At 38.7% G+C, this 12,422-nt stretch overlaps 1 protein-coding gene across 1 annotated transcript in view; it reads left to right on the top strand.

Annotated features, from left to right (window-relative positions):
- The window catches only part of TENM2 (teneurin transmembrane protein 2), a 468,850-nt gene that overhangs the window by 353,203 nt on the left and 103,225 nt on the right, over nt 1-12,422 (top strand). Inside the window, exons 6-7 of the mRNA XM_010001945.1 lie at nt 3,453-3,658; nt 11,476-11,671. Of these exons, the coding sequence (XP_010000247.1) occupies nt 3,453-3,658; nt 11,476-11,671 (402 nt within the window). The remainder of the gene's footprint in view (nt 1-3,452; nt 3,659-11,475; nt 11,672-12,422) is intronic.

The raw sequence follows: 12,422 nt of genomic DNA, 5'->3' as shown, positions 1-12,422 counted from the left end.
AGCAGGAATTTATGAGAAAATAATTCAATAATATAAAATCTTTAGAGCTCTGATAACTTGCTGGACTTAAAAGTTTCTAAATTGTTAGTTAAACTTGCAAATATAAAACTTATGTTTGATTATAACTTCAAACATTTTTAAATTGTGTTATTTCAGCAAGGTAATGTAAAGCCCTAAGAACAGGATGTCATGTATTCCATTCTTAAAAGCAAGAATAAGGATCCCTTTCAGCCTGCTGGAGATGAGGCAGCAGCTGTTTCTCACAGCCATGGCACAGGCTGGATAAAGAGCAGGGACATGCCATCCTGCACAAATACATGCCTGAAAATGAGGGGTCATCCATCTGCTCCATCCTTTCTTGTAGGTTAAGTATATATTCATCACTTGTGGTAGTTGCTCGTCTAGCCTGCTCTTAAAATCCTTTCCTGTGTTGAACCCATACACCTGTCACAGTTCTCTTCCTATGTAGAATTTTCTGAGATACTGAAATATTCCAGAAGGAATGGCTTGGACAATTAGAAACCAGGTCATTTATGTTGTAGAGCAAAAAAAAGAGTATCAGTGGGGAAATGCTTCCAAAGACAATGCCAAACTGAACTGGACTATTTCAGTATTAGCAACCTGAATCATGCATTTAGGCTGATTGATAAATATAAATTCAATTGTCTTATTTGCAATTTTCACCAATTTTTAAGCTAAAAACTTCACAATTTTAATGAGAAATACAGCAGTCTTTTTCTAATAATTTTTATGCTGGGAAAGTTTGACATCCAATATGTTTACAGGTCAGGTGCATGCTGAAGATGAATGTAACTCTGGTTCTCTTGTTGCCTGAATTATTCTCTTTTTGGCTTACTTGATGTATTTGGGGATTCTTGACTCGTGAAGAATGCCCTTTCCCAGAGAGCAATAGAAAACAGAATTGTGGGAAACCAAAGGAAGCTAAGGCTAAATTAAGCCAGAAATACTAGAACTCAAGCCTCCATAAAAATTAAATTTATTTGCAAAATTAAAATTCTAGGAAATATATAGTTGGCAGTCTTGGAAGCAATGTAGTTAGTGAAAGTCATTTATGGTGGTGGTTTGGAGCTGCTAAACTAAACGAGAAGCAGATGCCAACATTGAGGGCAGGCTTCTGGTTTCAAACAGATCTAAGCTCCACATTCCCATCAATTTTACAAGAGGATTTCAGAAATAGAATACATTCACTGACTTCAGTAATCCTTATGTCAGAGATTTCCACTAGCTTCCATGTACTGGGACAGCTTTATTGCCCTTGTGAAATTAACCACATTTAAAAATACATAAAGCAGATAATTCATTGAATATAGGGAGTCTTTGGACAGAGTCAGAAAACTGGAAGAAGCACTGGTCTTTTAATCTCCCCATCTTTATTACCTATATAGCTTTAAAAATAAAAATAATGCTTACTGTAACACATCCTGGAAATAGCTTTTTCTTTGATTGTTTCACTCTGGCTGTGGATATGCTGATCCTGAGGAAAAAGGTTCTTCAGTCTGTCAAGATTCTCTGATTAGATATAGCTGATGGTCACTTAAGTATGCACAGTCTGCTTCCAAACCAATAATCTACAGGACATTTCTTAAGAGTGTTTAAAAAATTGCCACTTATTACCATAACTTGGAACTTTGAAGTAAAGTGTAATGATATACTCAAAGGAGACAAGGAAGTCCTCAGCCTCAAGCTGACTTCCAGCTCTGCCAGTGTTTCCGGTATCACATTCAACAGGTGATTTTGTGTGCTCTGTACCTGCTTTTCCTATTCCTGTGGGTAAGGACTAATTAAAATTCTAGTGAGGTGGTGCCTGACATCATTGAGGCATGAACTCAGAGACACCCTCTGTTGCAGTAATCCATTAGAAATTAAATAATGTAATTTTTGTAACATGTTGGCATCTGGTTGAAATGTCTGTTCTTGGATGGCTCTAAAGGCATGTTGCTTGGAATTCTCTGTCATTTTTCCTTTCTTTGCAGCTTCTTTCTGCTTTTCTTACTGCTTTGATGTTATTGTAGACCCATTGGTGTAGACAATGAACAAACAAGTTACCAAAAACTGTACAGCAGTTGGCAGTCAGAGCACTCTGTTACCATTTCAAAACAATGCTAATGTAATATGTTTCATTATGTACAAGTGTAAGTGCTGCTAAAATAGATGATTTTGAATCTAGAATTGAAACCCTGCTATTGCTGCTCTCTCAATTAAAGATAGTCAAAGCAGAAAAGCTGTTATGTAGTTACCTGCTGGAATTATGTGTCATTCTGTGCCATCCTGATACATTCATACAGTGCTGGGATGTATTTCCAAAGTATTACACCATGAAAAAAACCCCACAAAGTAAACCTTGAGCTTTTAATAAATACTGTCAGCTTGTATCAGAGGCACCACTCCTATCCACTGTGGTTAATAGTTACTGTAATGATACCTTTACATTTCTGTGATTGTGAACAGATATCTTCCCTATTTTTTCTAGTCTTTATAGTGTCTGTTGTAATAGCTTTTAAATTGATTGATCACCATGTTGTTTGGGAATATGGAACAAAATCAAACATTGCTATAAACTGCAGCTTGAGAGCACTGCTAACTCTTCACATGTCACACTCCATGTTTAAAATGCGTGGCCTCAAAACCATCCTGCTCAGCTGAGAGCAGAAGGGATTTGTACCGTGTTTTAAAGGTTGACTATTTCATGGGCTGGAAGCCAGAGCACTCAACCAGAAAGGTCTTGTATCTTGTCTTCAATAATGCATGCTGAAGAGCCATCAAATAATGGATTTTAAGTAACCGCAGCACAAGGGAGAGAGCCTTGCAGCTCGTCCCTGCTTTGGGCAGGCTGGGCTTCAAAGGCAGCACGTGGCTTGTACTGGCTTTCTTTCCCGGGGGAGAAGATGCATGTTAGAGTGCAGATGCTCTCCTCTAAAGCCTTTTCTGTGCCTTTCATTTGTTCTGTCAATTCTGTTGTCCATAACCTGGAGTTTATTGGACTACTTTACTACATAAAACACCAGTCATAAAAGCCTGCAGTCAGTCCATTTAGGTTGAAGTTACCCCTTCAGTTCACCTTTCTGAGAATTTTTTTTGTACCCTCGTTGCATACAAGATGCAGCTGAAAAGAGCACAGAGAGGTTTGTATGTGCTTAATTGACTCTCAACTGTTGCTATATCTGACCAGTAAATAGCAATTGCAGAATTCAAGAGTTGGAGGCATTAGAAGATTGCAGATGCTCCACAGAAAAAGGTTCACAGTCTTCTTCAAATATATGAGACAAATTCTTACACACTGATTGAAACAGTAGGAAGATTGCATCAGAATAAGGAAAGTTACAGGTTGATTTAAAAAGTGACGTTGCCCCATAAGTTAATCTTGACTGAATAAAAATTCCTCTATTAAAAGCAGTTATCTTATTTGATTTATGTTTGCTTTTATTTTATAGGACCATGGGTCACCAGGAATAGCAGCATAGACAGTGGAGAAACAGAAGTTGGCCGCAGGGTCACCCAGGAAGTTCCCCCTGGAGTTTTTTGGCGGTCTCAGATCCATATCAGCCAACCACAGTTCCTCAAGTTCAACATATCCTTAGGGAAGGATGCTCTTTTTGGTGTTTATATAAGAAGAGGACTCCCACCATCACATGCCCAGGTACTTTATGAATGTATTTGTTGGCTTTAAATGTCAAAATCCAAGAGTTCAGATCATCTGTCTTAGGGTTATGCTGGAGCTTATGGAGATCAACTTTAGGGATTCCTGGGAGTTACTAAGTGTGATATTTGACTGAACACCCTGATATTAATATTTCTAAGTTATTACATTCCTCAACAGTACATTGATCAAAGAGGTAATCAATTATATTTTTGCCATTCAGGTTTTGAAGATAACTTGTGGATTGGCACTCAAGGTTTTAAATCCCTGACAAAATGTTGGCACTGACTGAGACAAACTGATACAGTTTTACACCAGTCAGAAATGATGAGTGACGCTGGTCAAACTCTCAGTGTCAAAGCACTGTATACAGCTGGAATGCATGCACAGCTGGGTGTGTTAACATACAATTTTCTGCCTTCATAGAAGTGTCAGTCTCCACAGGCTGTTAGAATGGCATCACTGCCTCACACTTGGGCACCACTGCTGCGCAGCACATTAGAGAACGTACTGCACTGGCCACGTGTTTGAGAGCTTTAATTTTATTACTTTTCTCTCAAGGACACTATTTAAGTATAAATCTGACTCAGATACAGGGCAAGTCTTGCAGTTGGGAAACCCAATTCTTCTTGATTCCTAACCAGATTCAAAGATGAGAAGGCATAAGCACCCCATTTTTACAGTGACCATGTAATACAGAGCTAAGGGCTGTAGGTAAAGGTAGTTTTCAAGTTAGTGAGATCAACCTTAAGTATCTTTTTCTTCTAGGTTGTGTACTGAGTGTTTTAATTTCTTTGCTGTGAGAAGATACAGCTATATTTTCTGTTGCAGAGAGAATGTTTTATTATATCAAACTCATTAATGTGAATGGAAGGGTTCCCATTTCCTTAGATTCAAATTGTAATGTCAAATAATGTACTTGCGGTTACACAAACTAAAAGGAAAGAGCCTCCGTTCATCAGAATGCAAGGGAAGCACAAATAGCAACCAGCTTTTGGAAAGGATCCCTTCCTTCATGCATATCCTTGCTCCTAAAAATCAGTTCTTCATTTAGAAATTATCACCTAAACTTAAAATGCTTTACTTAGTGTATGATTTCCAAAAAGCAAATGTCAAACTCCATGATCCCTTTTGGGAAAGTCTCATTTAACTTGACGCCTTGTCATGATTTACAAAAAACTGCTACTACTACTGGTTGTTTTTCATTTGGCAAAGCAAACTGCAATTACCTAAATGGTTAAAATGCATGATCTAGGCTAAAAGCCCAGAGGCTTTAACATAATTACATTGCTACGTACTGCCATATAGGGAAAGCATGTTCCTATTGACCACAAGGAGATACCAGCCCTAAGTGTGCTGTGTCCATGTGTGTGCACAAACTTATGGCACAGTTAAACAGTTCATTTTCCTGGGAAAATTACACTTACATTAACTGCATTTTGGATCTACTTCCCAACATGATGCAAGTTTCTGGAACTATTCTGCATTGCCTCTTGATGGCTGGTGCTTTTTCTTGCCTGTAGTGTGAATTGAGAACCCTAATCTTTAAACAGAGTTGGGAGGAAAGAGGAGAAGACTTTTCCATGGGTTTATGACCTCTGCTTCTAATAATTTGTTGGCAAGGAGCTTTGACTACCCAAACTCCTCTAGTCTGCTGTTTTAAAATGTTCTGACAGTTATTGAATGGATATATCCAACTGGTAATAAATAAGGATTAGCAGTCCACAACCCAAGGAGGGGAGGGCAAGTGGCCAGTTTCCCATATAGCTAGAGTTTAGCATAAAGCATCCTGAAGTTGCATACAAAGAGTAAATAAATTTGGGAAATTGTAGAGAGCTGTTGACTAATTTTCAGCCATTTCCAGACATCCATTCATCACAGAAGATACGCTCAGAGAATATGTTCCAGGGTGGGAGCTTTTCTTGAGTATTTTTTATTTTGGATGTAATGCCAAAATATGTTGTCTTGAGGGTGAAATTATGTCTGTGGAACTTTAACTGTTGCAGTGAGCTGAGGGCATAATTGATGGAGCCTGTCTCATTGAATTCATAACTTTGATGCTCACTTGCCCCTATCATTCCACCATGAAAAAAACAGCAATTCAGTTGAGGAAAACATACAAATGTATAAATCATGAAGTAAAACTGGATTAAGGCAACCAAAGCTCCTAAGCAGTCATCAAGGTTTGCTGTAAATACAAGTTAATTATAATTGGCTGACTAAGACATGATGGAGTTATACCCATGTCTTTTACAAGAAAACGAGTGGAATATAACTGGTAGAACAAAATATTCCTCTAATTCAAGTTAAAGCTGCAATTTCTCTTGCACTGTGATCAAATATGTTTTTTCTAGGTTTCACTATAACGTTCTCATCTGAGAAGGCTATGGTCAGGCAAAGTTCCTCTTCTTTCTTTCCCTCCACCTTATATGGCTAGGAGGTAAATTTCATGACCTTTGTTAAATTAAATAATGAGAAATGTCAACTGTGTTTCCCTTGAGGTGGATTCCTCCTCAGAGAACACGTTTTCCAGGCTTTAGAGGAAGCAACTCCAACTCTCTTTCATAACTGAGGTTAATGAAAACCACCAGTTTATTCACCAGAATTGTTTTCCCATATTCATGCAGGATCCTGGTGCTTGTCAGCAGGGTGGCACAGCAGCAGAATATTACTTGCCATTTTTGCCTGGCAGTCAAAATTCAGCCAGCTAACAAGAGAAATAATTTTAGAAAAGAAAGGCAAGCTCTTAGAGACCTGAGTTAGTGGAAAGAACTCTTGTTCTGACAGAAGGGAGCAGAATGGTTTTGTATTAATGAAAATAGTCTGAAGTTGACACTAGATGATATTTTGAAATTGAAATTTTAAATCCTTGTTTCTGCAGGTTAGGGACATGAGCTGTAAAGCAGTGAACAACTACACTTGACAGCTCATCACTGATCAGTGCTGATATGTCAAGCCAAGTAAAATCCTTTGTGGGAGCAAGTCAATAATCAGCAAATTAGGTACATGATTAACCTGAGACAACAAGACGCAGTTCCTGTCTGAGAGCCCTGCTGAGATTTAACCTTCTCAGTATTACTGTTTAGCAAATATTCCAAATGCCTGGTTTAGTCAGTCAAAGTGATGTAGCTGTAAACTTGTCTGGAAGCAGCCTTGTGTGGCATGTGCATAGGGAATGGAGCTCTGGAGAAGAGGTAAAAATGCAGTTTTGAGTGGCAGGCAGATCAGAAACAGAAAAGCATTGCTTTCAAGCAAAATTCTTCCAACCTGCGTAGTACTACACAGAAATAACAAAATACACATTGCAGGCTTGAATGATCAATAGGAAATTAGTAGAAGATAGTCATGTTAATGAATTTGATAATGTATAGAAAATGAACTGTGAATGTCAAATAATGCATGAAGTGACTCTACAGAGATTACAGCAATTATGATGTTACTACACATTGGTAAAACGTTCCAAATGATGCATGAAATAAGGTTACCTTATAGAAACATCACTGTAATGTCTGGAGAAGGCAGTGCATGGGGTGGCATTGTTTTCATTTCCAGCAGTGTGTTCTATACTTAACAATTTTTCATGTCAAAATGAAAACAGTTTAATTTAGAACAGGAAATGGCTTTATTTCAAACAACTTGAATAGCTGGGGAGCTTCAGTATTATCTTGGGTTTTAGCCAGTGCTTCAAGGCATTTAGGTGCTCTGATCACCTCAGGTTACCTGATGACAACTGTGCTGCTCCTGCTGGAAGCTGGGCTGCACTGTGCCCCTTGCAGTGTGTCACAGTCAGATGCTGAAACAAATCAGCTGGCTGCCACCCTGGGTATCAGATGTTTCTTGGGTGTATTTTAATGAATAATTACTAGCTGGATTTTATGAAGAACTAGTTTTTAAGCACTTTGCAAACAAGTTTCCCTGACATATGTTTTCTTGGCTGCTTAGGCATAAAGACAAATACTAGCTACAAGGCCAAACATGTTTCTTCCTTCCCCACCTCTGTTTCCATATGCACCCACTATTAAGAAAACAGCTTAAAGAAATCTTTATTTTTTATTCCTCATTTCAAACACTGTCAGGGATTTTGTGGAGACATGCAAATAGTTTCAAATCTAAGAAAAACCTAAAGATTATGCAGGCTCTTTATGTTTTCAGTCTTGTCTCCTGCAAAGCTCTCTTTGCCTTGCTGTGCTTTCACAACTATTTCACTGCCTGTGTGCACTTGGGCTCTGTCCATCCGGGCAATATGGGTGGCATTGTGCAGTGGAGCCACTACTGTAAAGTTCCTGTAAAGTTCCTCTTCTGCTGACTCCCTGTGGCTACTGGAAAAAGAAAGTCCTTGTTAGCCTAGGAATAAAATGCATCAGAGGATAGAAAGCACGGAATGGAGACATTGTAAAAACAAGCTGCCCAGAAAGAACTTTGTATGAGGTTTAGGTTTGCAACTAGAAATATGCAGTAGGGTTTCAGTATTCTGTGTAGTAAAAATAAACTCATTGAAAAGGTGAATTTGGAATTTGTTAGGGGAAGTAGCTGACAAGCCACTTGCTTACATGGAGCTTTAAGTATCATCAGTACTACCACCTGCAAAGATCAACTCTGAAGATGCAGTGATCTGGGATTTCTGATGCATTTTGTTTCTGAATACTTTCTGCCATTTTTGTGTGATTTCTGATATGAAGCCATGAAACACAAAGGATCATTTAAAAAAACAACAACTTAGTGAAATTTCCAAATTGCTTCAGAGATTGCATTTGGTCTGACAGATCTATTCCCTAATTCAGGTGATTCAGTTGTTTCTTCCTTAGCAGTTGTGTGTGTTAGATTAAAAATGTCATCATGGTTGCATCTCAATGATCATAGAAGTGCTCCCATTCTTTTCTTAGGTGGGTGTTCTATTCTATGCATATTTGTCAACAAGTAGCTCTAAAGCAGAAGTGATACCTAATGTCTTGTAAGATAATATGAAAGTAATGAATCATGCAAGTGTGGTAAATCAGAAAGTCAACAGAGCCACAAGAAGGAAAACAATGGCTCAGCCAACCCTGTGAAGAAATCGTATCCAGTTAGGAATCCACAGTACCACCTTGGTGATACTTCAGTCAGGGATCTGAGATTTTGGGCTACATGTACCTGGTATGTACTGGCATGCTAAGATTCGTACCCCCAGCAAATACATTATCTTCTTTCTTTTTCCCTCAGTCCTGAGGAATCCAAAGAGGAATAAAAACGTATTTATTCTATATAAGTCTGTAGCAGTACTTTACCATCCATGTAGCTATTTAGGTTTAGTCATTTTTCTTTTGCCTTAGCATGAAATAGTTCTTCATAGTTTGATTTAAGAGGGGCAATACCAGCCTTAACTTTACTAAAGTTAAAATTGTAGCCTTGTGGGGAGCTATGCCAAGGGACCTGCTCTCACTAGGTCACACCCCATCCTTGTGAAAGAGATTCTGCAGCTGAAACTACTTCACGCAGTTTCAGCCTGAATACTCTTCCCCTTCGATCTTGCCAACTGCTGAGCCCTCTCTACTAGATGAGGTAGAATCAGCATCAAACAGAGGGGAGGCAGAGGAACCTGCCAGCACAAGCAGAGATGAACAGCATGTTGCCAGTGAGAAATGTCAGCTTTTATTGCTACTTCCTTAGTTGACCCTTTGTGAACAATTGTTCTGAAGAGCAAGATTTCTTTTTCCCGAGATATTGCCCAAGTAATAACATTTCCCAAGGAGGTGATGAGTCTGTCCTTAACCTCTGACTGTTAGACAAGAGGTTTTAGCAATATTTTCCAAATGTCATTGAAAGTTACTGACATGCCAGAATTCTCTGTCTGCTGTGCCTTGGCTTAAATGTACTAATTTACCTGATTTGCCTTCTCCTGCAAAAATCCTGTGTGAGAAAGCGCTCCAGTGGCTGGCAACCTGGTATTAACAGTTGGGTGAAACTTTTTAGTCCACTTCTCCTACCCTTCCACACGATTAGAGGATAAGAAAGAGTGGATAATGCAGTTACTGTGACAGTAGCTTGCATCATTAGTAGCCCTGGGCGCAGATTTCTGCCTTGGATTTCCTTTGTGGCTGCACTGGTGTCAGTTCCACATGTTTAACAGGAAGCTCATAGCACTTCCATACTTTTCTCTTTGTTGTTAGGCTAAGTGTGTCAAGGGCTCTGTGTTGCTCAGACATAACATTTCAAATAGAAAGGTCAGCTTTTGTACCCCAGTTTTACAGATGGGTGTACTAAAGATGAGCCCATCTGTCTGCATCTTCTACTAGCATGGACAATCTTCAGTATTTTCTTGCATATTGTGTATTATTTGCTAGAACTCACTGTTAATGAGTGGAGTGCAGTGTACAAGACAGCCCTTTGTGGATGTTCAGCCTGTTTAGGATGCAAGATTTCAGTTTTCTATTTAAAGTGAAGGCAGGTGAAGGTGGCTGCTTTCTCAGACTAACTGTATGTGCTCCAGATAATGGAGGGAAATGCAATGAAACTTCTGGCAAGAAAACACATACTGTTACTGTATTTTATTGAACACGTACATCTTTCTTTAGACATGTCTATCTCTATCTACTCCTACATAGATAAATATGTCTAAAACAAGATGTGTTTTCATAGGGGACTCGTTATACCTGTCAAAATGTTAGATGTTTTGGTTTTGTTGTTTAAGGGCTTTTCTTAGACAGGGACTATGAGAGCTAGTAAGTTGAGCATAGCATCAGCTTGAGAGTTCCAGAATCACAGATATTAGAAAGAAAAAAAAAGCACAAACCTGATAGAACAGCTAGTCCAGCTGCTTTGTTATGCAGAATTATTCCCTGTTGTAGTTTAACCAATATTTCTTCCATTCCTCTTTAATTGTGTGATGCAGTGGCATCTCCACTGGGAGGCTATTACTGAGCTTAATAGATGAGAGGCTTATCTGACATTCATCTTAAATTTATTTATTTATTTAGTTAGTTTCTTGCCATTAATAGTGCCATCCCTCTTATAGTCTAAATAATTACTTGCTCTGTTTGATCCCTTTCCTAAAGATTAATGTCATGTTCTACCTTACTTGGAAACCGTCCATACACAAGTTCTCTGTTTTCCTTAATATAAGTTCAATTCCTTCAGCCACTTGATTTGTGTTATTCCTTTCCATGCTCCCTCTGGTTTTTGTGTCCTACTTGCCCCTGCTTGTTCCACACACAAACTCAGGTAAGCAACTCTTATACTGCCATGTAAAGTGTGTTTTTCTTGGGTGCTGAGTTACCTAATGTTAGACAAACACATTCCCTGTTTGTGCTGTTCCTGCTTCTTTTCACCTTCTGGGAGCTTCCATTCAATTGTATGACTGGAGCTGCAGCTCAGACTTCTGTTCCTCTTGCAGCAAGAATTTACTATAGAGGGCTGCTTGGAAAAGGGTGGGTCTCTCATAGTTTGAAGGTTTCCAGCTTTGAAAGCTGTGTTGAAACCTAACATTTAATCATTGCTTTCAAATACTTTCTCAAAACCCACCCTGTCAAGAAATACCATTTGTACATTTTTTTTATCATCTCTGCAGAACAAAGATGCATAATTCTGTATCACTGTTTAAGAAAGAGTAAGAGTCACAGAATCTCTGTGTGTTCCATGGTCGACTGGTAATATTGCTTTCACATTGACATATCTTCTAGAAATACCATTTTATGACAAAGTAGAAGAGAAAATATAATGTCAGATGTTGAGCTGAAATATAATTCTGAATTCAGGTCTGTTTGGGGGTTTGTTTGTGTTCTTTTTTTTTTTTTTCTCCTTTTTTTTTTTCCCCTTTTTCCCCCTATTTTTTTCCCCTCCAGTATGATTTCATGGAACGCTTAGATGGGAAAGAGAAGTGGAGTGTGGTGGAGTCCCCACGGGAACGTCGCAGCATCCAGACCCTTGTTCAGAATGAGGCTGTGTTTGTTCAGTACTTGGATGTGGGTTTGTGGCACCTGGCGTTTTACAATGATGGCAAGGACAAAGAAGTGGTCTCTTTCAGTACAGTTATTTTGGGTAGGTATCTCCACAAGCTCAGCATTTTTCTGTTTATACCTTAAAGTCATAATACTTCCTTGCAGTCTTCAGAGTTCAGCCTGTCTGTCCCTATGTTATGATCTGCATTATTTTTATCAACACCATTCTTGTCAACATGTCTGTTGTGGGGTGCTGATTTTATTTGGCTGATTTATCTTTTAAGATTTTAGAATTCCCATAGATCTTGAGTTTTGTTCTATAAAATGGGATTTGGATAAGTTCATTCTGGGTTAAAACATCCCCCAGTTAATATCCCTCTCCCTTACCTCTGTCATTTTTATACTACTTACTTGCTTCTCTGGAGAATCTTCTCTACCCCTGGTGGAATCCAACTGGAGAGCTGTTTAATCTTAGTAGAAAGACAGCACAAGAACCTGACAGCTGCTAGTGAGGTTATTGTTTGGAGTTACCCCAGAGACTATTTGAGTCAGTTAATTAGCCATGTGCTGTTTTACAGCTTACTGCTCACCTCCTAGTGAGTCATCTCCTCATCATGGTGGAATCAAGAGCAGAATGTTCAGCTTGTGATCTGAGAAGGCTGCAGTCTTACTAGACAAATAGGGTTACATTTAGTTGAAAATCAAATTTTACTCTTAATTCTCTAAGCTTTATTAGAAGACTTACTGAACTTTGAATCACTTAAGGAACTTTGAATATCTTGTCACAGTAGCATAAAAAAATTCTGAAATAGTCTATATGCTCTTCTGTCCTGCCTGGTGAAGTGTTAAAT

This window comes from Chaetura pelagica, unplaced genomic scaffold (genome assembly GCF_000747805.2).
Source record: "Chaetura pelagica isolate M959 unplaced genomic scaffold, ChaPel_1.0 scaffold356, whole genome shotgun sequence".
In the NCBI taxonomy this organism is placed as follows: Eukaryota; Metazoa; Chordata; class Aves; order Apodiformes; family Apodidae; genus Chaetura; species Chaetura pelagica.
Note: the sequence above shows the minus strand (reverse complement) of the source record. Positions and strands in the feature narration are given on the sequence as shown.